We start from the raw sequence: 26,793 nt of genomic DNA on the forward strand, positions 1-26,793 counted from the left end.
CAGCAGGGATCTTAAAATACTCTGACCTGCACCCACTGGATCTTTCTAATTTCTTTCCATTAGCTAGTCATCCGTCATTCTTGACTGAGCTTCCCTACTCTTGGCTGTCACTCTGTAAACTTAGTTTAAATTATGAATCTGTGTCCCCTATTTTTTGGCTGAACGAGTAACAGCACCTCTGAGTTACTTTTTCTCACTTTCACAATGAGTCACCAATTGCGCATTTACCGCAGGCTGCATTCTAAACAACATTTTCGCGTGTTTATTACCGTTTCAAAAATGACACCCAAGGCTAACAAAATTTAACGTTTGAGGCTTGATAAGTACGCGGTATACTTTGGCTCGAAGGCCCAATTCCTCGGCATTTTAGTTTGTGTTGGCACATTGTTTTGTTTCACTCATTGGAAAGTGCTCAACACAGCAGATACCTCAATCCTCATTCGGTATCAAGTTGGCCGCCGTTCATGACGCTAAATTTATCAGAACTCATTGAATTTTACTTCAGGGTTGACCAAAATAAAGCTAGAGTAAAAAATAATTGTGGATGCAGTCGAGTATAGTTTTTCTGTGAGTGTACCGATCGCGCCTTTGAAAGTTGTGTTTGATATATTTTTTTTATTGAGTCGTGCGTAGGCACGCACCTCCAGAGAACTACGAGGTGATAATTATTGCTATTCGGCTTAATAAATAATTACGATATTATCATCCTTCGCCTTGTAAATTTAAACGTATCTGGGAGTCCTCAAACCTTCAAAACTCCAAATGACCGCATTTTTTACGGCACTAAGTTTCAACCGATGAAATGCCCTGTAGACTAGGCCACTCTTGGCTATCGATCAATATAGTTCTCGGAAGAGAGTTTCTGAAAAACCTTGGCCGACTCAGCTCTCTTACGTAACGCGTTGAAAGAGCCGTGTCTCTCCAATTCAGACGGCAGACGCTCGACCTCCATTCGACACGGTTCGTCATTAGCCCCGTTTATTGTTGTATAAAAAAAAAGTTCCGCTATTGAAACACAATACTATCTTTTGTTTCCAAATTAACATATTTGTAGCTTATCGTAACTGTGTCAGAGATTTAACGGCAGGAGTGAACAAGACGTGACAGGACAGACGTCACGTCTTCTTGACTCCTGACTTTAAACCGCTCGTAGTTTTACGATATGTTGCACCAAGTGACCCTGCAGACAACTATCGTGTAGTTAGAGAGAGAGAGAGCCTCTCTTTATTAGAAAAACAGAGAATTTTGCCGGCGCGTATACGACCGCTGGCATGCTACTCTGTACAGGGATGGGTAATGGGATACAAAGATTCCAGAGGAGAGTGGCAGAAAAAGAGAACAAAAATAAATATTAAATGCGCTAGTGGACCTGACAATAATATTTACAGGCGACATGGCAGGTAAATTTAGGCATGTATTTGTAGCTATATTCACTAGTCTCATCATATTATGCTTCTTCATTGCTCGGAGTTAGCGAACCTAAAGTAAGTTATCAAACTCCTAGAAGCAGTAAGCGTCATTCAGACTGTAGTTTCTTCTATGCTACTTACAAAAAACTATTGAGAAAACTGCTACCGCTTACCGAGCAGCCTGTTTTGACATAAACAACCCATGCCAGTTTTGCAATAACCTTTAAGCTTTGATCGTTTAGCAACCATGACAGTGTTTGCGTATTTATGGGTTTTGTAACTATATCTGCTGGTGAAGGTCACAAGAAAGCCTTTGTTTACCATTGCCTGAATATTTTGTAAAGAAGATGTCCGTCACCGTTAGCATCAACGGTAATGCTACAAGTTCTTGGTGTAAACATGACAAGATGATCACACGGAGACAAATCATTGTATAGTATGGACAAAGCCTCGTCCCGCTCCAACAGTTGCCCCAGGGTAAAGGCTCCAAACTCTGCTTTCACTGTTCGCGCAATATGCACCAATGCATACTTGCAAGTGCGTGCTTGTCACTACATGCCATTCAGTGGATTCACGCGACGATCAGAATTGTATTTCTGACGCATGGTCATTTCTTGGGATTCTTGCGACATTAAGAAGGCCTGCATGCTGTTATGATGTCTTTAAATATTTTTTTTTCATCGTCTACCATGCTGCAAAGACTCCGAATCGATTCCTCGCCCGGCAGGTCGTGTCTCGCATAACAATTTCCTTTCCAGAGTACATCGGCAGATTAAAAAAAAAATATGTGCTAGGATGCCAGAGACATCGTGACCAACCAACCTCCTCATGTGATTTCAATGAAGGAATGGAAGGAGAAAGTCGTGGGCGAGTTGAACGCCTTAGATGATGCTGAAAAAAGCAAATGGAAATTTCACCGCACGCGCGTAGCCCTCAGAGGCTTTCTAAATGCGAGCTCTTCAAATGGCACACACGCAAAAGCTGCCGCTATCTGTTTGTCCAGCCCATTACAATATCTCTGAATTTAAATTGGGAAGCTTGCCGCCAAAAAGAACGTGTTGCCGCATTCATTCTGAAACCATGGCAGAACCATTACATGTAGCTTCCTTCGAGAGCCTAAACTTAATACAAGTGGGTCCGTAGCGTTGCAAGAGTTGTTGCACGAAGTTATTCCTCCTGCCGTTTACCTGTTCTGACGCTTCGATACCAAGCCGCACATTTTTGACGCGCAGTTCAGCGACGACTCAGTCGCAGCGGTCTGCTTGTTTCTGCGATATTTATTTTTATTCTGCACTCATCGGTACTCGCTGTCCAACGCTGCTCGTGCGTCTCAGGGATCTGCGTCGTCAGCAGCTCGAAAGCCGGCGTCCTTGAGTGGCCCTTGAGGAACCCCGGCGATTCTCTTTAGCGGACGGGGAAAGGGTTGCCGGAGCGCTTGCAGAGAGCGTTCGTTTTTCGCGTCTCTTTTGCCCAGCATTAAGCCTCAGCAGCGCTGATCCTATCCTTCCAGGGTTACCGTACGCCCCATTATCCTGTGCTTAGAGTCGACGTGTGGGGGAGAGTGGCTTTGGACATTCATGTTCCCTTTCCCGGCTTCTTGTGCATTCTAGACGTCACCGCCGCTCCAGCCAGGTCACAAGTTAGACGGCGGCAAACGAAAGCACAGCCGCTTCGAATTTCACGCCGCTAGCCGGCTGGTCGACTTGCTCGCCTCAGTGCTGTGCTGTAGGGGCCTAGCGTATTCGTCCAGTAAACATGTCGCGGTGGTGCGCTCTGCTTGTGGTTCTGCTCGGATTCTTTACCATCGTACTATACACTGAAGCCCAAGAGATTCTGTGCCCTGAACACAGTAAGTACAGGACTTGGAGCTGTATTTCAACGATGACGCCTTTTACCCTTAATCTTTCCAAACGTGTTTCTGTGCGGCACTTATATAAAAACTGTTTTCACGATAGATGAAGGTCTGAATGGATTTACTACACATATTTGAAACATTTGCCTAATTGCTGTCCAACAGCCTCTTGTTGAGATTGCGTTCTTTAAGCACCAAAGCGTGGAAATATTCAATGGCGTAACTTTAATACCGCTCCAGCATGATGGCTTCACCGCCTGGTTCCTAATTGAGACGACGTTGTCACGCTTGCTGTACATCAAGAAACCCAAGGATGGCTTATCGGTAGGAACTTCTATGTACACTATGCGCGGATATGCGTGGATGTTCTTAATGCTGCACTTTCACTAAACACATAAAATATGATCGTAATCAAAGTGAGCGAGCATTCTTGCACATACTTTTGCGTTATGTCACAATGGCACCCGCAAGTTTCCTGCATTGTCCATATCATTCTCTCTTTTCTTGTCTTTTTATTTTCTGTTTCACCGTCCCAACAATGTTGCCTTTTGTGTTAAATTGTCAAGGTAGGACAAACATCATCATCATCGCGTATCAGTTATTTAACCTTTAGTGCCCCTTTCGGCTAATGAAGTAAGGCGTGGGGGCTGCAAATAATATTTCTTCAAATCATGGGCTACAATACTCTGGCTGACATTTCTGCGGCAGAAGGAAGCGTTGTATACACAGGAAACAGCTACACGTTTTATAAGACACTGTAGAACGTCATTCGGATGATGTTTAGTAAAAGTTTCTTAAATGAACTGTCAATAGCTAGATACGCGTCGCATGGTCACGTTCCTTGACAATTTGAGATGGGAGCTTGTTCCATTCGACAATCGCTAATGCTATAAATTATTGGTTTAAGCTGTCGTGTGATCTGCACAAACGCTGTAAACTACAAGGATAAAAGAAAGAGGTGGTATGTGCGGGTGAAAGGTTGAGCAGTTTCCCACATTTATTACTCGTGTCGTAGGCCGTTTATGAAAAAAGCAAAATCTGCCGAGCAAACGGCAGGGATGTCATGTGTTAAATCTCAGAGACATTTATCTCGTGTAGCATGCTGCTGAGGACGGCGCGAAATGTGATAATATGCACTTCACGATTTCCAACTGCTTTGGGCGTTTATGTTAGGCCTAGCGTAGTGAAAATCGCAGAAATGCATTCAAGCGTTGTTTGTGTAAAGGTCTCATAGGCTGGTTTCGGGGGGGAGAGAGGGCACCATTAACGAGAGTTTCTTTTTTTTCTTGCAAATCAAAGCCAATGATCCATCTTGGGTCTTTGTGAGTTGTACATATACAATACCTTAACACGTGAGTAAATAGCGCGTAAAACAGCTTTTCAACCACTTATATCAAAGCTTTATGTAGGATCTTACAGTCCTGATGTTTTACCTGTATTACAAAATATGTTTTATGTTTTTTGAGTTCTATAAATAACAGCCCAAAGGCGTAGTAATATAAGTAGTAGTAATTTCTTTGTTTTAGGTTCCGCTTTATGTGTTGTTATTCAATTCTTCTTTAGTTTAGAGGAGCGTATGCTGTGACTGTTTGACGAATATGGACCAAATTAAAGGGACAGGAAATGCACCAATTGTTATATACACATAAGAGGGCATCACATCGAATGTTGAAGCAGATAGGCTTGCTGCGAACGCACACAAATTCGAAGTTCTTGCTGTGGTAACCTTAGCAAAAGCAAATGAAAAACTACGTCTAAGATTCTACGCTAATTTGTCAGGCAAATCCCTAGCTTTCACCCAAATTCTAGTGAAATCTGTCTCTACAGTGTTGCCCCCGAACTTGCTGTTTCCGTTGCAAACCAACAGGGGCCGTGCCACTGGGTCTTCAATTCACTGGCCCTAGTGCGGTTCGTGATGAGGTGATGAGGGCGTTAATTACGATACATAATCGAATGTTCCCGAATCGTCCAAGCGTTACATTGCATAAAAATTACATCGAATCTGTTTCGTATATTGAATTTAGGAGTCCCAACGCGTGCACCTAAGTGAAGACAGAGAGCAGGCTGGGCCATCTTCTTCAAGGAGAGCTAGGCTGTAGTGATAATATTTTGATTCGTGCAATTCTTGTTGTTCTTTTACATTGCAATGATGACATTCTGGAACATTTGCAATAATGTTTTCTCTAACAGTTTAGCAGAGAGGTTTAATATAACTCTGGTCAACATTTATTAAATGCTACGAAAGCTATTTGATTGTTCTTGGCTTGAAAAGAGCAGAATGGAGAGACTGTCCTTGGTACTGCATGCATTCCGCACTGTCGAAAGCTCGTTCAGGTCGGCGGGAAGGACAGAAGCGAAATGACATGGTAGCATTTCAAGATGCTAAGGAATCATTAGCCCAAAATAACGATATGTGTTTATGTTGGTGCAACCTTCATGTTTTGTTTGCTACGGCAGCACAGAGGGCATCATTCCTGACTTGAGATGATGTGGCAAATGTTATTTTGCTCATAATAATCTGTAATATAATTTAGCGGGCATATCTACAGGAAGAGCATGCAATTGTATATTCCAAGGTAAATGAAAGGGTTTGTTATAGTATTCCAGAAATTTTTATGGTCATAGCTGAAATATAAACGTATCGGGAAAAACATTTAAACATTCACTCTATAGTGCCACGTTGCACGGGCTTTTTTTTTTGGTAAGTTCGATGAATGATGTGTTTATGTAGACGTCTCCTGGTTTATCAGCTTTAGTACCATCCATATTGGGAATGACATGCACAAACATATTTAGAAAGAACCAGGCTTTTGAATACTATGCACCACTTTCAATGTTTTGTACTCCAATGCTAACAAATTAATTTTTTCTTGCCGAGTGTTTCTATTTTAGTAAAATAACTACCATTGCGTTTGCAGAGTTGTTTTCCGATATTGAGTTTTTATATTTTTTTCTATTCCGCGTCATTCATGATTTTTCGGGAAGCACAGCGTCCAAGTCTTATTCCCCACTACAATATGGAATAAAATCTTGCAGCCGAAACTTTCAAATTTGCATATCCGCAATAACCGCCATATAAGACACACCTACCACATAAAGCAAAAAAAAATGGCGGAATTGCACTGGTTTGAATACTGATAAGGTTCTTCCTTACAATTAGGAGACCCTGTGAGGAGGTCAAGCGCTTCCTATTCAGCTGTCTGACAGGGAACTTGTGAAAAACGTGCACTAAATCTTCTTAATGCGTGGCACCTAATATATGAGACACCAGTGCGCAACAGTTGATCTTCAAACTGATTTAATTATCAAGTGCCGCAATTATGTATGGCCGCTGGCCATATCTGTTCCCCTGCCACAGATAAATATGTTAGATATCTTTGCGAACTCAGCACGAAATTCATACAGAGATGGCACTCGGGATAAAATGCTCTTTTTTTAACCTGATTGTGGGAAACGGCGTATATGAGGAAACAGGTCAATTGTTATATTTTCGCGCTAGATATTTAAATACACTAAACAATATTATTTATTGACACAGTTGCGCTGCTGTTCACTGCAATGTGAAATTTGCAGCTACTGAGCACGTGATCTGATATCGATTTCTGACACGCGCCACAAGTCTCTCTCCTAGACGGTGCAGCACGAGGAAGTCTTCCACTTTTCCGCCTGAGAAGCTGGTACTGAGCGTTCAAGAAGTGAGGGAAACCACATGCACAAGATACGTCAGTTATTGACGTCTTCTGCCGACTCCCAATCCGCGCGACGCAAGACAAAACACTTGTATTCTTCAGTTGCTCATTGCGGCTCGGGGCGGATGCTTCGCTCAACACGTCATGGATTCACCAAAACTAACCTTGTCACACTTTGCTTGGTGACAGTCGTCGTGTTGGGGCGTTTTTCTTTATTTTCTTTTTTTCCTCCTCTTGCTGGAGGATGATGTTTGTGTTCCTTTCATTTACGTACATATTTCCTTCTTTCGCACGTGCCTGCTGCTTCTACTGGCACGATAATCCCGCATTTGGACCGTTGAAGGCATGGAGTTTCGTGCCATATAGTCGAGAGAAGTCTGGAGCTGCAATCCGTGAGCCACCACGGGAACGATGGGAAGAACATGGATTTGTCTGAACTCTTTGTCTGAAATTTTTCTGACGTCATTAATACCTTACTCATTCGAAGGTGGTCAAGGCCAAAACTATCGTGCGTCTAAAGTGCTGCAAAAAAAAGCTCACGGCGATGAATTTCTCATGTTCCCCTCACGTTACCACTTAGATCACGAAGCACGTCCCAGAAACTCAAGCAAACGTACGTGACAGAAATATTGTTGTATTCACTATGCTATCACGCTAGAGCCAGTCATTCTGATGCCATTAGTGTTTCGACATTGCTGGCTCTTAATTTTGTAGTCGTGTTGCATACCAACAGTAAACTTTGCGTAAGAATATACGTAAAAGAAAACGATCCAGTTTCAGGTTGTGAAACGTTGGTATGAAGCTCAATCGCCGAGTTGCCAGCTTTCTTTGAACTGTACAGATGGCTCGCGCCCAACTTCTTATGCGTGTTCAGGCCGGAAGTGTGGAACTAATTTCAGCAGGATGTGGATGAGTCAAGCCATTTCGATCGCTAAGCTAGCAATTTCCATTCAAAGCAAACCAGCCTCAATAGCCCGGGCCAGCTCATCAACACATAATGTACATTGTTTTATCGTGCCTCGCCCACGTCACCTGCTTGTTTATCGTGGCAAAATATTTCACGAACTTCGAAGGTGTTGGTAACTTTTACGTATCTTTCGCGAAGGGCACTGTTCGTGAAATTTTTCCGATATTTCTAAAAGTCCAAAAAATGTTAGCGTATCCGCTACTCTATCTTTCTTAGCGCAATCCCTGTTCATTTATGTAGATATAAAAACGTACCTTCAGCTAAATAGTTTTTCTTGGCAATCACTGATACGTATTTGATGAAGTATGTTGCATTTAAAGCAAACGTGAAACTGAAGCGTCTGGTGGAAACGAACTTCTGATTAAGGCTGTCAAATTGTGTGACACACATTTTTGAAAATTGAGATATTGGGATTACCGAAACCACCAGGTTTACAACTTGGTTGCTGTGCAATGAAAGGCGATATGAACTGCATTTATTATTACATCTGAAGCCATCAATATATGATATAGCCCTGTGAAATATAATTAATTTTTAATAGGACTCTTGACCTCTTGTTAACTTAGCAATAAATTAAGGTACGCCATAAATTATTACAATACGCATGTCTGCTTTAGGTGTTCTAGAGGTTCAGTTTACAGAACTGTGATATCTGCTTTTGGTGCAGAGCTCCACATATGACAACTCTGTATCGTATGAATAACTTTATTGGGTCCTGAAGGTCAACCCTAGGTCGACGCCGGCCGCTCCCACGTTGGGACAACTCTGTGCGTAAATTTTTTTTCGAGTTTACTCGTTTTTGGTGTTCTCCATCAAGTACTTCAGCCACTAAATCGAAAATCCGCTTCGTACCCTCACTAGAACTTCTCTGTCTCTCTCAACAGCAAAAAATTTCATTAAATTTCGTTGCTCAGAAAAGCATTTCTGTATTTTACATGTAATCCAATAGGCGGCATCATAGTTGGCCCCGAGCCAAAGCTTCTTCTGTGAAAGAAGGACGTTGGACAGACCATGGTATAGGTACAAAAGGTAATCCTTGGTCAATCACCGCAGCGGATGGCTAGCAATGGAAAACAAATGCAGTATCGTTCAGAGAGATACATTGTGACGGAATAATATTGGGCTATTTGCAGACATAGGACATAGGCAGGTGACCCAAGAAAGAGTAAGTAGAGATCGCTAGGAGTCTTTCATCCAACAGTAGACATAGAATATGCTGCTCTCACTGCTGCTGATGATGCTGATGAAAGTGTGAAGACTTCGTCCCAGTCTTACGTCTGCTGAAATGACAAATCCAATTTCTCTACATGTTTACGGGCAAGGTCCTCGTGATGTTAGGTTCCTGAATATTTATTTGGAATAGTGCCAGTCTCTGGTTGAAACCTGTGCAAGTGCGCAATACCTTTGTCACATTTTAACAGCTACAGTATAATTGTTCACAGCAGCTCTGCACAGACAATGATTACCGAAGCAATTCTACAGTAATAAAATGTGAAAAACAACAAATTAGTAAAAACAAGTTTCAAAAGGCCCATATAGACTCAAATGGAAAACACGATCACAATATAATGTCTACTGCTTAGAGCCGACAGATTGACCACATCACTTGCGTTTAAAACACGTCGTCTAGTTGGGAAAAAAATGGAAATGAGTCAGCGTTAGAAATAGATGCGTCCAGGCGGTTCCATTCTCGTGTTACTAGCGGGAAAAAAAGAGTGTCTAAGGTGTCACTGTGATATGAACACTCAGTTACTGTGCACGCGTGCTGGTTCTTTAATGCACGTTTGTGTGTGCTTAAGTATGTGCTTACTATATAAAATGCGGAAAAATCATGTGACAGGGTCAAAATAATAATTCATATTATAAATGTGCTGTGAGTTCTCCAACGCACGGAGTGGATTCCTGCAGCAGCATAATTAAATAATTTATTTTAGATATCTATTCTTTCAGCACTGCAGATGTCGATGTGCTGTGGATATCGTCGAATTGGTCGCGTAATTGGATAGTTCATCAACGAAATCGAAATCGACCTGAACAGTTTCAAAATGTTCCGTCTGATCGGACTGTATGTTTCGATTAATTGGTCGGACATCAGGAACGGTAGAGCAGCGTAAAATAGAAGGACAAAAGGCACACATAGACACATTATAGCAGCACCTCTTCTAGTCTTACTTCTGCATTTTATAACTGAGTAACGTAAATGATTGCACTAGTTGGAATTCAGTATGTGCTGTCTTCGTATTCCGTGCTGCTTTCCGATTCCTGACGCTTCTAGTTTTCTTGGCCTCCTTTCAATGGCGAATATATCAGAAGCAGTCGTCAGAAATAAAGCCATACTGGAGAGGAGGTAGTTTTGCACGTGGTCTGGTTTTTTACAGAGGGTAACTTCTCTAGATAGGCATTGAAAAACGTGACCATGCATGACCCTTTGAAAGATTTTTTGGACGCAATCGTACCATGCCAACTATGCCAAGCTATATTTCACAATGCTGACTCCGTTGTCATGATTTATAATAGTGCCCTTGGTTCATACCATAGTTATATATATATACATATATATATATATATATATATATATATATATATATATATATATATATATATATATATATATATATATATATATATATATAAATTATATATGTATATATATATACACAGTCGAGACTTATGCTACATGAGTCGAGGCACAAATATTTCTTTTTCTGAGATAAAGAAAGGGTGATAATGATCGAAAGAAAACACACTTTGTTCAAAGCTTCAGCTATCATGTCCCAAACTTTCAAGGTCCCGTCTCCTTTATTTACAGAGCACCTGGAAGGTGAGGTACAAAAATGCAAGCAACTACTTCCCGACCTCTCAGGCAAAAAAGAAAAGGTAAGGCTTAGAGTTAGTCACTCTCGTTTGTCGGCGCAAGTTCTTCAATGAAAGGATTTACCTGGAGCATCTGAGAAAATCGAGCACTACACCTTGGCATACAACGTCGTTCCGCGCACGTCTGCGGATGCGTGACGGCAAACTGGATTCCGTACGAATTATCCTAGAGCCTACGACCACATCAGTAGTGTTGACGATAGCCATCAACGAGAGCATGGAGTCCGAAGTGCGTCACTTCCCATGTACATACCGCTGCTGCCAGCGGTATGTACAGTTTCCCGGGCATGGCCATGGTTACAACCTTGCAGAGCTAATGATTCAATGAACAGCGATTTATATGGCAATGGCGTACTTATTACACACTGTGCCGTTTATAAGCACTGGGCCTGTAAACAAGCAGACCTCTCAGGCTAGCAGAATATTCTGCAATGAGAGCTTGGCGAGTACGGTGCACCAATTTGCCCGTGAAATATTGAGGTATTTTATTAACTGCAATATAAGGTTCTCGATATTTTAAAGTGTTTCGGGAACAAAAATGATGAGTGCATACCGCATGCAAATAAGTTCCATCGCATATTCCAAGGATATGAACATTGTCTTCGAACGTACGTGGCTATATACGGTAAATAAAACCAAGTTATCACGGAGGAACAAAACTCACGGTATAAATTATGTGTTGTCTACGTTGTTCCATAAGCTCAAACGTGTGGTTATTTCTAAGTCACAGTTTTGACAAAAGGCTGAAATTTATGAAAACCTTTACATGAAAAAAATACGATAACCTACAAAGTTATCACCAACGTTTTCTTTTTGCTTCTAATTCTCAGCAGTGACTTGTCTCATTCATACTTATTTTGAACAACAAGGATCAACTTATTCTTTGATGGAATGCATTTAGTGCGGCTATTATTATTCATACTTTCTTGATCCGGCCGAGTTTAACCGCGATGTATATTTATTTTTTGTATTGCTTTCTTTGCATATCAAATCAAAGCTTCATGTACTGGCCCCCTTACTCAATGCCTCCCCTGGGGCCTCTATGTTATCTTTGAGTAAATAAAGAAATCATTAAATAACTAATTAAATACGCAAATAAAGGAAACTTTCCCGGTGTTTACAATACAATACATTATATTCGCTTTTTTATACATAGTTAATTCCGTGGTGTCTCTAATAACAAAGTGCTTATTAGGTGAGCAGGCAATGATGGAACATCGGTATACACAAAATACATATAACAGTAAGCTTGTTACACTGCTTAGAAATCAAGGCAGCACTTTCGAATTGTGTAGCGCTTTACATGTACCGCCACGATAACACATTGATATTGTTTGCGCTCGCAGAACAATTAGGCAAACAAATAAAACTCATGGTAAATGTATAGCGTATGAGAATGCCACGATAACCAGTTGCCATTATTTACAAAAAAGGGGAATTAGACAAGCCGTAAAAAGGCATGCTAAAGTGCCCGCTGCTGGGTACTGGGAGGTGGGTCCAGTCAAGCTACGTGTATGTAGCTTCTTTTCCACTTTTCCAACCACATTTCGTGTGCAAGTTTCCTTGGTACTTTTTGTTTGGTAAATAAATCAATCTCAATTTCAATCCGAAATGCATAGGGTTTCCAATACTTCAGTAACACAATAACAATATTTACAAAATATCAAGTTTAGCTCAATAATGAAATCTTACATTTGCAAAGTCATAATTTGGCTATGGGGGACACCGTACTAAGAGAATAGACATTCATTTTTACGTTGAACTTCTTAACATGCTTGTGATCGCTAGCACCCGAGTTTGGTTCCTGCATTACAGCAGCGGGACCCCGCAGCTAAGAATCGACTTCGTCGACTTAAGTTCGACTTCGACTAAGTTCGACTTAAGTTCGACTAAGTTCGACTTCGTGCTCTACACCAGGGAGTCATGAGCCCTTCATTCACCAAGGCGGGAAGAATCAGTTCCCGATTTTATTCAATCGGCAGAGCTTGGTCACCATTTCCTTCTTTCTTTCTTTTTTTGTATCCGAAAATAAAGTACCGTCGGGCACATCTGCAGCCAATCACCAAACTACAATGTCTAAGTCCACGGTCATTCTTGTTGCAGGAGCAATGCATTTAATACATACAAACTCTCAAGTGCATCTTCGCCGCTTTACGGTTCAACAGTAAACGCTATACTTAACCACGCGTTTTCTACAGGTGGCGGCGCTAGGCATTCGTTACGGCCTCCGCTGTGCACGCGAGGTCGACCCCGACATCTCGCTGCCTGACATCCGAGAACGTCGATGCAAAAAGGATGACCCTCAGGACTTTCCGAGAAAGGTTAGCGCCGTCAATTGCTGCTCTCCACTCCGTCCTTGCAATCCGTCATTGTGGATATTTGTTTGCGGCACTTGCAGTAGTGCGTTTCTTTTGATAGCGTTTGCAGAGGCCCTGTTTGGTCCTTGGGTGCGGGCCTCCTGTTGTAAGCGGCACTGCTGCTTGGAGGCATCCAGGCGCATCAATACTGAGTGCAGTTTCACTGGTCACCTTTCAGTGAAACTGATATATATATCAAAGCCCTCATGATGGCGCATGCCAGATGAGAGTTTGTAAGCAGGCCGACAAAAGCGAGATCACGAGACCAAAATTACCTGCCATGGCATGGCAGTAACAGGTGGCTGCAATGGCATGGAATAGTCAGCGTGCTGACGAGCTATCATTTGGCATACGCAAGCATTTGGGTTTTGATGTCGATATGCCAGATCCTTTTTAGCTTATAGTAAGCGCTCCTTGAATCTTTGTTGATTGGCGCTTTTCCTAACAATGAATATAACTTCTAGGTTTATGAAATTCTTAACAATGCTTACATTCGGGTGGCATGATCACCGGAATTTTTCGCAAGGCTTGATCCTTCTGCAGCCAACCGTATACTTCATGCCCCCCCCCCCCCCCCTCCGAGTGCCATATTTGTGGAACGAGCCTATGAAGTTACAGTAATGGATCAATATTGAAAGTAGTTAAGAAGATATTAGCGAAACAGAGGGACGCCAATGACGGTATGGGAACCGTCCACTCCTGGATCGGGTTGTGGGGCTGCTGTGGAAATCAAAAGTAACAGTTTGCCTCCACATATATATTGTACTACAGATGTCACGGTCTGAAGACAACACTGCTCGTAGTCATTCCAATAGTAGCTTTCTTTCTGCTTGGATTTGATCTAGATAAGTGTTTTACGACAGTGACTTCATTAAAGCGCTAACAATAATATGACAGACGTTAAACACTTCCTATACACGTGAGCTTCTTCCTTTTTATGTGACTATTAGCTTATTGACGTTGCTTCGTAATTTCTTTTTCAGTTCTACCAGTGCTGGAACAGGCTGCTCGACACCGACGCGCTATTGGTAAGCATACCGCGCTCTTCCTAAATACAAATGAGCACTAACGGCGTGTTGAAGCAGATACATTGAGGCTGCATTCCGTTCATATGAATATTCTAGGTAAGAAACGCTGCGACAATACTTGTGAAGCGGTAGGTACGCGAACGTTAGTAACTTATACAACATTGTTAACAAAAGAAAAACTTACCGGAACATAGAGACTTGATGTGATGTATAACAAGGAATGGCGCTGAAGCCAAGATTTTGGCAATGCGATTTGTGTTCGTCATGAATCACGATGACAAATGTTAGCTTCAGCGGTGTTCTTTCTTCTACGTCTGATAATTACTTCATTCATAGTTACTCCAAAGCAGTTTTCTACACTGCAAGGGTACGGTCACCCTTACTTTGTTTGTAATAAAGTTATATGGCTGGCCCGCATTGCATTGTCACTCTTTCTCTCGCTGAATATTCAGGTATTCCGGTACACCCGTTATCTAAGGTCGATTCGTAAATCTGTTCGGTTATACATTCAGCTTCAAATGGTGCGAACGCTTTAAGTGATAACAAGTTTCCTGGTTAGTTTTACCAACACTTGCATTCATGCATCGTTGTAGCAAACCAATGAGAGCGCTGTTCTTTATTTCTCATAAAATACGTGAAATACCAAACGTTCTTCATAACGGTGAACTTTCAATCCAAGCAGCCAGTTGAACAATGCTATGGATCATACCTCATCTGTAACATTTAAACATGAGCAACTTGGAACTCAAGAGCACCAGGGAGAAAGACAAACACCGCGCTGATTTTCAGAAATGTGTATTGGCGACGAAGAGATCAAGTACGTAAATGCGTGAAGAAACAACATAAAAGGACTCTAAGCTATCTTACCGGCTACATGGAAAAAAAATTCTCTTCGTAAAGACCAGATTCTTGCTACCTACTAGGCGCCACAAAAGCGTTCAACTTGACTAAAATGAAGAATCTTGAATACCAAAAGCCTAACTGAACGCAACGTTTCTGTCTTCTCGTGCCCTCGCCTCGGTCACTGCGTTCATTTGAAGCCATGAATTACTACATTGCAAATGTTTCCAAATTTCTTAGACAAGTTCTTCTCCCTAAGTGAAGTGGCGCAACGAAATCGTGATGATCGGCCATAAATGAGACGGTGAAAATAACATTAATATTATTTTTAGGAAAGTAAGGTAAAACAAACTAATTACTTTCATTGTGAGAGAAGTTTGAAATGCTCCAGATGTGAAGGCTAAAATATTTAAGCACTGCAGCGAAAAGTATGTGAGTAATTGCACTATAAAAACAAAGGCGCTTTAAACGTCCATCAACGGAGCGTAACGGAACTCCTGAAGTGAAAGCGTTCCTTTCTTAAAAGCCTCGAAATGTGTTTAGTGAAAAAAGAACGCCCAGCGACACCTGCCTGACCTAACGCTTGACTATTACATCCGGAACTTAATGCTTCTTCTGCTTTCTTTCAGACAAGAATTGGCTTTAACGGGGAAGAGCTTGACAGTTTCAGAGCTGCTGCGGTAAGTGAACAATCTGGGCAGTCCTCTTAAGGTCTACACTTAAATTAGATAATCCCACATTTTAATCAGTTTAAATGTTAAGCTAGAGCAAACCAAGTAGATATCTGCATCGAAATCACAATAACTGTTGGAGGTAATGACAGTTCATATATTTTAAATTCTTCGCGGTGCTTGTGCAAACAGGCACTGAAGTACACTGAAACTTATATACACTCTCCTCGTAAACGCATACGTTGCTTATATATGGATCCTACAAAGGAGCCTTTCTGACTACAACTATACAAAATCGGCACAAAGTTATAGACTAACGTGCATTAGAGAAATGTATGTTAACAGAATGTAGGATGAGGAGACAACGTTATGCTGCATCATATTACAAATAATTTTTCACGTCTGTCTCCAATAAATACACGACAGTATCCATACATTTGTTTTGCAAAAAAAAATTGTCCTTTCTTATTTTGAGAGTGCTTTGTTTTCGGGTTTGCTTTTTTCAATTTGGGGGTAAAAATCAGGTGTTAATATTAAGCTGGAATGCGGGGTGAAATAAGGAATTTTGTTATATGGCAGTAAACTTTCGGAGAGATAAGGTGTTTGTGCTTTGGCAGGCCTGCGTCGGGGATTATTCTTGGAACGTTTACGAAAAATTTCTACAAACAATTGTTCTTTGGACAGAATGTTCTATTTAAACAAGCAAAATTACTCACGAGGGAGCTGCTCCCAAATGATCTTATGACCTAATCCCTGCCTATCGCACTTTTTTAACAAAGAAAAAATAAGGACGAATAGAAGAACACACAGACGTGCTTCGCAGGAGGTGTGATGTTTTTCCTTATCTCACACGTCCATGTTGGCATGGCATTTTTGCCAACATGGGCGTACATGGCCCATGCATGCCAGGCTTTTCTTTTTCCGTGCCTGTTGTCGTCCTCGTTACTGGTTTTCGGTATACGGCCTCGCGACCGAACTATTGGAATACCAAATACAAAGCAGCAACACTTCTTTGAAGGCAGCGTGTTCGGGTAAATATCTTAACGTCAGCCCTACCGTTCGTAGTACAGAGCAGTGCAAGTGATGCATTTATTTGCTTCCAAGTGCATTGTCGCCGTTTACATGTATGCCACGAGCGGTGGAAGTGATGCAATGCAACTTTGTCATATTCACATAAAACGCCGCTGCTACGCAATTAACAAGATTTAGTTCGCTCAAGGCCAGCGATCGCTAAATATATTATATTTTTATATACGTTTCTTTTTGCTTGAGGGTTAAAAAAAAATGATGCAGAAACCACATTTTATGTTATTAACGATATTACGATATATCATTACGATTTGCTCCCGAAAGCTGTACTAAGTTCTTTAGTTTCGAAACACTCGAATTTGTTATTTTTCTTTGCGAAAGGGATGAGTTCGGGGAGAAATTTGATTTAGGCTGATTTTAATACTTTTTCCCCACGGAGCAAGCATCTGATGTTATCGGGTTTTACCCGTAAACGAAGGAGCCATAACACGAGTATATCCTACCAAACCGCTAATACGCACTTTATTCCTTTCTCAAGAGCAGCAGCGATGCTAATAACAACCAAATGACCCTGTGCTGCATCGCAGACGCACATTATATGAAGGAAGTTCTGTAGTAATACCCAGAGTACACCGCCCCTTAATGACGTGTACTGATGCGAACGTCATATTCCTGCTGTGAGTAGCAAGCGGCCCTTAAACTATTGTCGCGTGTGACACATATGAGTCTGCGCATTAGGACTATTCGTTCGTGGGTACGCCAACCCAAACTTGTGAGCCCCATCAAGGTGTTTCTATATGCTCATGTGCGTGTTTCACCTGTGCATTTTTATTGCAGAAGTGCGTCAATAACATCATCGAGAGGACCTTGACTGAATAAATATCATTATTTTGGGCTCACCATCAAGGAAGATCATTTACGCCATCGAAGTTACGCAGCCGGCACCCTTATGCAAGATGTTGTAAACACGCCAAGAAAGTTGTGCCACCAACCAGGAGTACGCTGGTGTGCCCCAAGTTACATCTTTTCCTGGTTTGTCCTGACAAGTGTTGAATCGTTTTTTATGCTATAAAGCGGCGAAAAAGAAAGAAGAAACACCTGTCACGGCTTCCAGGGTTATACACGTCTCACGATTTCATTAATGATCTGCAACACATCGTGCACTAATTTAAATGTGAAGTTTTTGCTTGCTGCAGGGGTAATGTCTCAGAAATACACCAAGAGAGCCAAACCACAGCCAGTAATACGATTATTAAAGCTTTTTTGTCGTATTTTAAATGAAAAAAGACAATTACTTAAAAAAAGCAGGATGTGCAAGAAATAAGCTTTACATCTCAACTCAAGCTGCAGCGGTTTCTAGCGCAGCCGGGTACTTTCTATGAACAGAGTTCCAGAGTCACGTCATTGGGTTCACAGGCGCGACCCCGATGAATCTCTGCTGTTAATGGAAGTTAACAAAACGTTTCGTTCCGTTCAGCTTCATAGAAATCAATCTCTTCAGATTATAGCTGTTTGCACTGTTGCATGTAAGTGCAACGACGTCACTTTTGTCGATGAGCCAACTGTAGGATTGTGAGTGATCTGTCGGCATCTAGCAATCGTTCTTTTTGGTTAATACTGTTCAAAGCTCTTAGGTATCTTCCGTCATATAGGTTTAAAGAACGCTTCTGGCCATTGTGCCTCGTGGTTTGCCCCTGATTAGACAATCGACATGTTGCAAATGAAGAATAACTTTTTTTCAGCATGTACTGCACGTGGATCTCTAAGCAAAAGAAGAAAGGCCAAAACAAACAAAACTCACACCTTCGAATATATGCGAAGTGAAATGTTTGCGAAGCGGGTAATCATAACGTTTGCCCATTTTGCCCATTTTATTCTTGCGCCATTGACGTAAGAGAAACTGGCCCAGCGCACATGTGCTCTTGTGCCCCATGCTACACGTTGTGACACATGGGGTGATCACCTCAAGGAGCAAGTTGGCATTGGCACGATAGAAATAAACGTGCTTTGTGTGGCCTAAACATTTCGCGCATGAGGCGGCCGTGCTGGGGACCGAGAATCGATGCCGTCTTCGAGCACGCGATTCCGTTTCTTGATTTTCAGTATGAGATATTAAGCAAAACAGCACTGGAATCTAGCAGCCACGGTCAGGAAAGTCCGGGAGGGCACGCCAAGAAAGCGTCGCTTATAAACTTGCTGGTATATATGCTGTATATGGTGTATTGCAATATGAACAAGCTTTAAATGGTATTTACTTTCAAATGTTTATCAATTCTGATTGCACATATGCCAGTACGTTTGTCTAAAGGACAGGAACGGTGTGTTAGTGCGCTTTTCTCGTTTTTTATTCCGCTGTGCACCACCTGTTCGACGTGAGTAGCTTTGTGCACCTCTTCAACAAAAGGCTGGTGGCTGCCGTTTCTGCTTCTCTCGGCAGTCGCACTTGACGGCTCTCTTCTTTAGTACTCAGTCTTCACGATGATATCCAGTCGACCGCCTGCCGTCGCCAAGCCGCTAGGCGAACCACGTGCCTTGGATTGTTGTGTGGCCTCTTGATAAGTGTAGTGGCCGTTTTTCAACCCTTATTTGACACTGGCATTGGTAGTACTCTAGCTAACATTTGGCGCTAAGTGCAAAACGAAATTTCTTGGTTACACAACCACCAGCTGATGGCGCAAGCTCTAACAGCATCCCGTCTCACACTGCAGCCTTCCCATGCGCTGTACAAGTGTATTGAGTGTCGCATCACAGAGGCTGTGTCTGTACAGCGTTTTTAATGGTTTTGCGAAGGAAGTTTGGTGGGGTAGGGCACAGCGCGGTTAGGTTGCTGTGTGACTTTTTTTTTTTTTCGATGACATTGGACTCGATCTATTCAGGCGCGGAACAATACTAGCAATACCTTGTGCGGTGCGGTGATTCAGCTAACTTCGAACACATGCTCAGGCGATGCCCCTCGTTACGAGGCACAGGTCAAGCAGACCAGTCAAGATCGAATACGTAACTGCGTAGCACCGACTACGGGGACCAAATCTGGGCCTTCCAGAGAGCCCACGATGGGGCCGCCAGGCTCGGCCTGCCCGTCCCAACGTGAGGGCGATCCGCTGCTCGATAATCGCGTACCTCAGGACTGTCAATAAAGGTTTTGCATCCATCCATCCATCCATCCATCCATCCATCAATATTCCGATGGCATGATATTTTTTATACCTAGTAAAAAATGTCTCAGCATGTCCATTTTCAGTCAACTGAGGAACATCTTGTTTGGCGGCACTGAACAGCAAAAAAAAAAAAAAAAAAAAAAAAAAAACCGTTCTAGCTTTATTGCTTCTATGCACCAATAGGTGCAAGGAATGCAAAAATCTCCGTGGAACGTGACTCTGCCGTACAGTCATGAACAACAAGCAATTTTTATTTATGAATTTTATCACTGGTATTATTTAGTGAGTTACCAAGTACACTGGAGGTGTCTCTTGATTAGGGGTTCATACTGCGGGCGTGGTGGTGGCGCTGAGAAGAGGTACAACATCGGGTTTCTATACTAAGGGCCCCAAGGTAATGTTCTCGGTCAGGTGTCTACATTTTCTGTCTTGGAGCGGTGCCTGAAACTGGTCATAAATGAAAACGCGGGAGCCCGTTGGGCTATACTACTACAAGGGATATCAAATTACTCGTAGGAAGGTGCACTGAGCTTCAAAAAAATCTCTCTTTTCAGAACAAGAATGGACCTATCTTGCGTAGTATTTGGCCCCTACCTGCATAATTGTCGCAGTTAAACTCTGGTCATGAATCCGCAGCTGTTGCAGACCACCTTACAGAGGCGGTAATCTGACCTACGACGTAGCAGAGGGTTCTAAGAATATGTGTATGCGGACCAGCCACCAGCGGAAGCGGAACATGGCAGCGTTCAATAAGCAAGCTTTCTAGACTCAAATTACCTTAGCGAGGCTCTTTGAGGAATTATTTATTGATTCATTTTTATGCACTACAGTCTAGCTTGAGCTACTTCAATAGTGGCTATAACAGCACTTCAATTGCAGACAGACACAGAATGCTCAATGGCTTCAAGAAAAATGTCAAGGCAAAGAACTCCAGTCTGCAATTGTTAAGAGAAAATAAACTTTGGGAACGCTGGCGCTAGGTTGAAACGTTAAAATATTTATGCTCTGAAAGGTATTGCACGGGAACGTTCACTGAACATATAATATTTAACTAAGTGGGTACAACGTGAGTAGTTCATTAGGGCGCGCAGAAGCTTTATGCTTTCAATGTGATGACATGCGGAAAAAGTTGTTCGGTACAGACTTGGAAAGTTATAGCAAGGTGAAAATCCCCATCATAACGACGCAGGTAAAACATATGCATTTTATCGGTATGGTCTAAATTTTGCTATATAACTTTTCTTAAACGGTTCCAGACTATTGGTTCGTAATGAAAAATTGGGCGAATTATTGTTTTCTATGTAAGTAGTTTATTTCTCCAGAAGTGACACGAAAATTGCGTTCAAAGTAGCGAGTCATTTTAGTAATTCATTGCTTATAACTTGAATATGCTTGCTCAAAGAAAACGAGGGTGAAGAAAACTTCAAGGCACTTATATTTTGGTACCTTTGGTACCAAATAATCATTGACAGGGTACAAAAAAGGAGGTGTTGGACCATTAGGGAAATATATATAGGCAATTTTTAAATGTAATACTCACTGTCTAGGTTTGACACCATGACCGAGTTTCTTATTCCATCGTTAGGAACAGCATAATCTTCAGTAGAGCAAATTTCATGGTGTATAACGTAATCATTCACACAGGGACGTATATTTGCTGTTATATCCTGTGGTAAGTCATGAGGTTGAGCATAAATAGATGATAGTGGAGAACAATGCCTTGCGATGAACCAGATGAAATATGGAAGTATGAGTTATAAGCTCTAAAGTACACATATCAGAAAGACATTATTTAAGATGAGACTGAGCTTATATAGTTGTTAAGGGTGAACTATAGTGTGGAATGCTTTAGAAAAATCTACGGGAATTTGCGCCTTCGTCTATGCCAAGATATCTTGCTTCAGCAATACCGTCGATGAATTCAACAAGCTGAGTTACGGTACTAAGACAACGACAAAAATCACACTAACAATTACCCAAAGGTTAGATTCCATGTAGACCATTATACGATCTTGGATTGTAGACCATTAAACCATTATATATTTATAGATTATGTGTTCCGGTAGTTTGCAAGAGTGAGAGGTTAGACAGGTCATTCGGTAGTCAAATTGCTACTGCGTTTTACCAGGGTTTTAGAAAGGTAAAATTCTAGCCCATAAACTCGAAGAAGAAATATACTGACTTGATAATGGCTTCACCTACATAACTGTGAGATGATGATTTCTTCAAAAGAAGCAACGAACAAGGTGAGCACTGCAAATGTCATCACGACCACTGCATTTCTTACTATTGAGAAGCGACACAGAAATATCATTAATTGCAAATGCTACAGAATGGAGGAATGCAAGACGTTCGAAGTTATCACGTAGAAATATAGTAAAAGTAGGCGTTAAAGGCGGATACAACTATATAAGAGTAAGTAGTAGTTGCTTCAATAAATACAACAGCGTTATTATGAGTATCACTTGGAAAGATAAACTTTTTATTGAAGCTGAACGTTAGCATTAGTAGAACTGGCAAGGCGCACTCATGACTGAGCAATTTCTGTTTTCTGCTGTGGATGTCTTCAAGGTAATGTACAATACAATTGAATATTTGGAATGCATAATGACATAGGGGAAACACTGATAAATTCTACAGCATTATAGAAACAAGCCTAACCGACATTGTAATAAAACTAAATAGAATACGTAAATGAATGACAGTATGGACCCTATGCTCCGAAATTCAGTCTCGATAACGAAGATGTTGAATAGCTTGATTAGGGTGATAGCAGTCTGTTAAAAGGGGCTAGTGGGTACACCCTGGGAATGAAACGCAAACAAGACGAGCGAGTGAAGAGCACTGGACTGAGCGCTGCCTCCTATGCTCTTTACTCGCTTGTTCTGTGTCGCGCGCTGTCTGTTTCATTCCTACGATCATAAATTTGTCATGAGAAAAAATTTCTAAATAACGTGGACAGAGAGGGCAACATTGATACGCTTTATAGCATTAAAGAGAAGGATGCACTTATTAAAATGAAGAGGCTGGCAAACCTCTCCTCCAACGCTTACTCATGCAGATGAAGGAAGCCGAAAATTGATTATACTGTGGTTCAGGGCGACCTGAATGCGAAATTGGGGGAAACGATGCTCCTGAACAGACAATTTTCAATCTTGGCAATGACATAGGGAAAAGCAAAAAAAGATGCGCTGGTAGTATTAGCATAAGGACTCAATTGTAAATAATAAGTTATTCCGGAAGAGCTCTAACAGGAAGTGGATCTTGAAAAGCCCTAAAGAGAAAACAAGAAATGAAAATCGTCTCATACTTCGCGCCAACACCATCATTGTTCTGAATGTAGAACTGTTGGGTAAATGCCACTGATCACAGGTTAGTAAGGTCAATCCTTTTTATCACATTGAAGAAAGAAAGAGCGATATTAGTCAAGAACAAACTCCAATTTATGACGCAGCCAGAAGAAAAGCAGATGAATTCAGGCTAGTGCTATTCAGTTTGCAACAAAGACAGAAAGATGCACAACAGGCTGACAACAACGTCTGATTACAAGGACTGGAAATACATTGTTTACAATAGCTCCTTGCTAAAGTCGACCCTTAGCTCTGCCTTGATGCAGTGTTTGCCAAGGGGCCAATGAGTACGTGAAGACTGCGTAGAGCTTCACAGTGCCGCTTTTGTTTGTTTTATTGCCGAAGAACAAATGCTCTTTGTGTTGTTCACATTTTGCCCCACAGGCCGCGTCAAACTACAACGTTCCTGACTTTCTCATTCTCTAAACTTTTTTTGTTGTTCCCATATACACATGTCTATTGTGCTTGCTCAGCCAAGAATTCTAGGTAAGAAAAGCCTACTGCAACTGCGTATTTATGCTAAAATACACCGAACATTAAAAAAGATGTTGCGAGTGCTTTTAGTAGGCGTCATCTTTTTTATTTGTATGTAACCATAACCATACTATATCTTCTTTTTGCATTCTACCGGTGCTAGCTCATGTGGCAGAGCATGGACGTTAAAAGAACCTTGAGAAGAAGTTAACAACCGTGCAATGAGCGACGCAATAAAAAGTGTTGGGCACAACGTTATCAGACAGGGAGAGAGGTGTGTGGAACTGATAGATAACGTTGATAATCGATATTCTAGTTGATACGAGGAGAAAAAAAAAAGAGCTGGTGTGAGCGAATTTAACCCACATCATCGTTTTCACCCATATATAATAATCATCATCATCCCACATCGTTCTTTTTTCAGGTGCTATCTCCGGCCTCTCCCAATAAAAAGCGTTTGTTGTGATTCCGTCATTTTCATGTGTTAATTTGAATATGTGCTTCTCGCTTTGCCCCACCTTGCCTTAGACTGTTCTAACTAGAGCAGGACGTGTGCCACGCTACACGAGGTGCGTCCCAGTACTTACACCTAACGTAAACTAGAATATCATTGCCCTTATAATATTCTTTCTTCATAACGATGTGTACCTTCTAGCCTTAGGTCATCTGTGTTCGTGGAAATAAACACATAAAGAGACGCTTGTTGTTGCCGAAGGTAAATCGGCCCATCAACGTAAACACGCCTGAGTTGCTCTTAGTAGAGCTGCAACATAACTTGCGGGCCAATTTTGCATTTGAGACATAATCACCATGCAATGTGAACACGCTCAAACAATGGCCGTTTAATTAATCGTTTGAAGACCACAGCGCACTTGCGATGCTTTTCGTGTGCCTGTTTGGAAGCTGAAAATCTGCAAGAAAGAGTCAATTTATGCAGCAGAATGAATGTCAGTCGACTCCTCTAGAAACTGTAGAATGCGGCAAACTTCCAACAATAACTGTATAACGGAAGCACATACTTGACGCATGTTGCACGTGGGCAGGGCAGTGACAGCACCCCCGCAAATTGCTAAGTATTCCTTCACTCACAATTCACATAGCTTCCACACAGGGCAAATGAGTTATTTTATGGCATTTATCACACTATTACTCTCAACATCTTGAGGTGTTATACATGCACATCAGTCCCACAGCTGCCTTTCTTTTTATGTAATGTTGAGATGGATAGCTGTCATTCAGTTCCGAGTAGGAAAATTTTAATACGAGCTTATTTTTTTTAACGCTGTCTTCTCGAGCGTAGAGCACGCCCGAAGCGCACAGAGCGTGACGATCCGGAACGCAACATCTTAGGCTCTATGTTGTACCATCGAATGTATACCATGCAATTGAATAACGTCTAGAGCAAGACAAGAAGGGGCAAGTCGAATACCATTTGCCCTACTTTTATTTGTTTCGTGTGAGATTTTTTGCAATAAACTGTCGTTCCCTGAAATGTGGATTTGCTTCGCCGCGAACTCAATCGTTATATCTGTGGCATTCGAGAATAATGGTACCCATTTCTGCGAAACGAATATTATTTCCTTTTCCCTCCGCACATATACGTACGCAGATTCTAAATGTACGGCCAAGCACGAAATGCGAGGCATCAAAACAAGGTAAGTGGCGTGCGCGCGCGGATGCAGCGCGTACAATCTTGCAATCGACGAAAGACTATTGTCGCATTTAAGTGTTTTCTTTTGCTTTAATTCCCCGCCGTGGTACCTAAGTGGCTATGACGTTGCGCTGCGTAGAATAATGTTGCAGGTCCTTTTTCGACCTCAGCAGCCGCACTCCAATGGAAACGGAAGGCAAAAAGGCTCGTGTACTAACGACAATTAAATTAAGTATGGCGTTTTACGTGGCAAAACCAGGATCTGATTGTGAGGCCCGCCGTAGTGGGGGACTTCAGAAATTTGGACCACCTGGGGCTCTTTAACGTGCACCTAACTCTAAGTACACGGGTGTTTTCGCATTTCGCCGCCATTGAAATGCAGCCGCCGTGGCCGGGATTTGATCCAGGCCCCGATCCCGGCCAATGTTAAAGGGACGCTATATCTTCACGCTGAATTGGTTTACAGTGATACATCTTTCTTGAAAAACTTAATTTTGTTTATTTTTTCTGTATTCTCTTTACTATTAAAAGAGACAATGAAGATCGAGTCTTAATTTTACAAATTTCGCGTCGAAACTCGAGGGCCGGTAGGTGAATGCGACGTCATATAGATTACAAAGTATTTGATTCAATTTGGGCCCTTGTGGAGCATCAAGCGGTCTTGGAACTTTCCAACTACACTATTTCGCTCTTTGTAGTCCATATTGACCGATAAAAAGCTTACTAGGACCTAGCAGGTGTCATGAAAATCCGTGACGTCACAGAATTATGGTGTGGAGACTTCATTGTATTGTCACCACTTGTCTTTTGTTATTTTGTCTTTTCTGGCTTACCTTGCCCTCCATCACGGTAAGCGGGGCGTTTTGAGGGTTCTGAAGGCCTAGCCTGACTACAGCTGAAATACACAGCTGAAATATTATTTCACTCTTGTGTCCCTTGAAATGTAGCCAAGGTGGTCGAAAACATATCGGAGAGAGCATACAAATTTACAGAAATATTCAGTGGAAGAGTTGAGATTACCACCTTTCTATTTTCATTAGCTTTTCTCCTGCTGTACATAACTTTGGTCTCAATGCATATTGTCACTGCTTCCAGTTTTCATGCTTCACCTCAGTGAGGTGCCTTCTAGGAGAACAGTCAGTGCATGGAAGGCAAATGGGGTGGGCCCCATTTCGAATAACCTTCAAATGACCTAATTGAAAGAGAAAGCATCAACGGTTGCATAAATTGAATGACACAAGTTAACGACAACGGGGGCAGCGACCACAAATTTGTTAGCCATAAATATTTGCGCTCAGATGTGACAGCCAGCGTACATAGAAGCTGTCAAGTTCATTATCTTGTAACCAGGCACATTATGATGGACATATCAGCGCACTTGTGGCACGTAGCGGCTCTAGTTTCTAGGGCAAGGCTTGTCTACACAAACACCATACATAAATTG

The 26,793-nt window shown here is 41.8% G+C and overlaps 1 protein-coding gene across 1 annotated transcript; it reads left to right on the forward strand.

Annotated features, from left to right (window-relative positions):
• Nucleotides 1-2,971: 2,971 nt before the first annotated feature.
• On the forward strand, nucleotides 2,972-17,618 carry LOC126534169 (uncharacterized). The gene is made up of 6 exons (XM_050181417.3): nucleotides 2,972-3,258; nucleotides 10,727-10,794; nucleotides 12,990-13,112; nucleotides 14,132-14,176; nucleotides 15,646-15,696; nucleotides 17,554-17,618. The coding sequence occupies exons 1-6, from the start codon at nucleotides 3,165-3,167 to the stop codon at nucleotides 17,593-17,595; spliced, it is 423 nt and encodes a 140-aa protein (XP_050037374.1). The 5' UTR covers nucleotides 2,972-3,164; the 3' UTR covers nucleotides 17,596-17,618.
• The last annotated feature ends 9,175 nt before the right edge of the window (nucleotides 17,619-26,793 follow it).

The sequence above is a fragment of the Dermacentor andersoni genome, chromosome 7 (assembly GCF_023375885.2).
Source record: "Dermacentor andersoni chromosome 7, qqDerAnde1_hic_scaffold, whole genome shotgun sequence".
Lineage (NCBI taxonomy): Eukaryota > Metazoa > Arthropoda > Arachnida > Ixodida > Ixodidae > Dermacentor > Dermacentor andersoni.

Excerpts from the sequence above, each read along its gene's own strand:
- LOC126534169 (XM_050181417.3), top strand. The coding sequence starts at position 3,165 with ATGTCGCGGTGGTGCGCTCTGCTTGTGGTTCTGCTCGGATTCTTTACC. Across the intron at positions 3,259-10,726 it reads GATTCTGTGCCCTGAACACA|AGCACCTGGAAGGTGAGGTA; the intron begins GTAAGTACAGGA and ends CTTTATTTACAG. Across the intron at positions 10,795-12,989 it reads TCTCAGGCAAAAAAGAAAAG|GTGGCGGCGCTAGGCATTCG; the intron begins GTAAGGCTTAGA and ends CGTTTTCTACAG.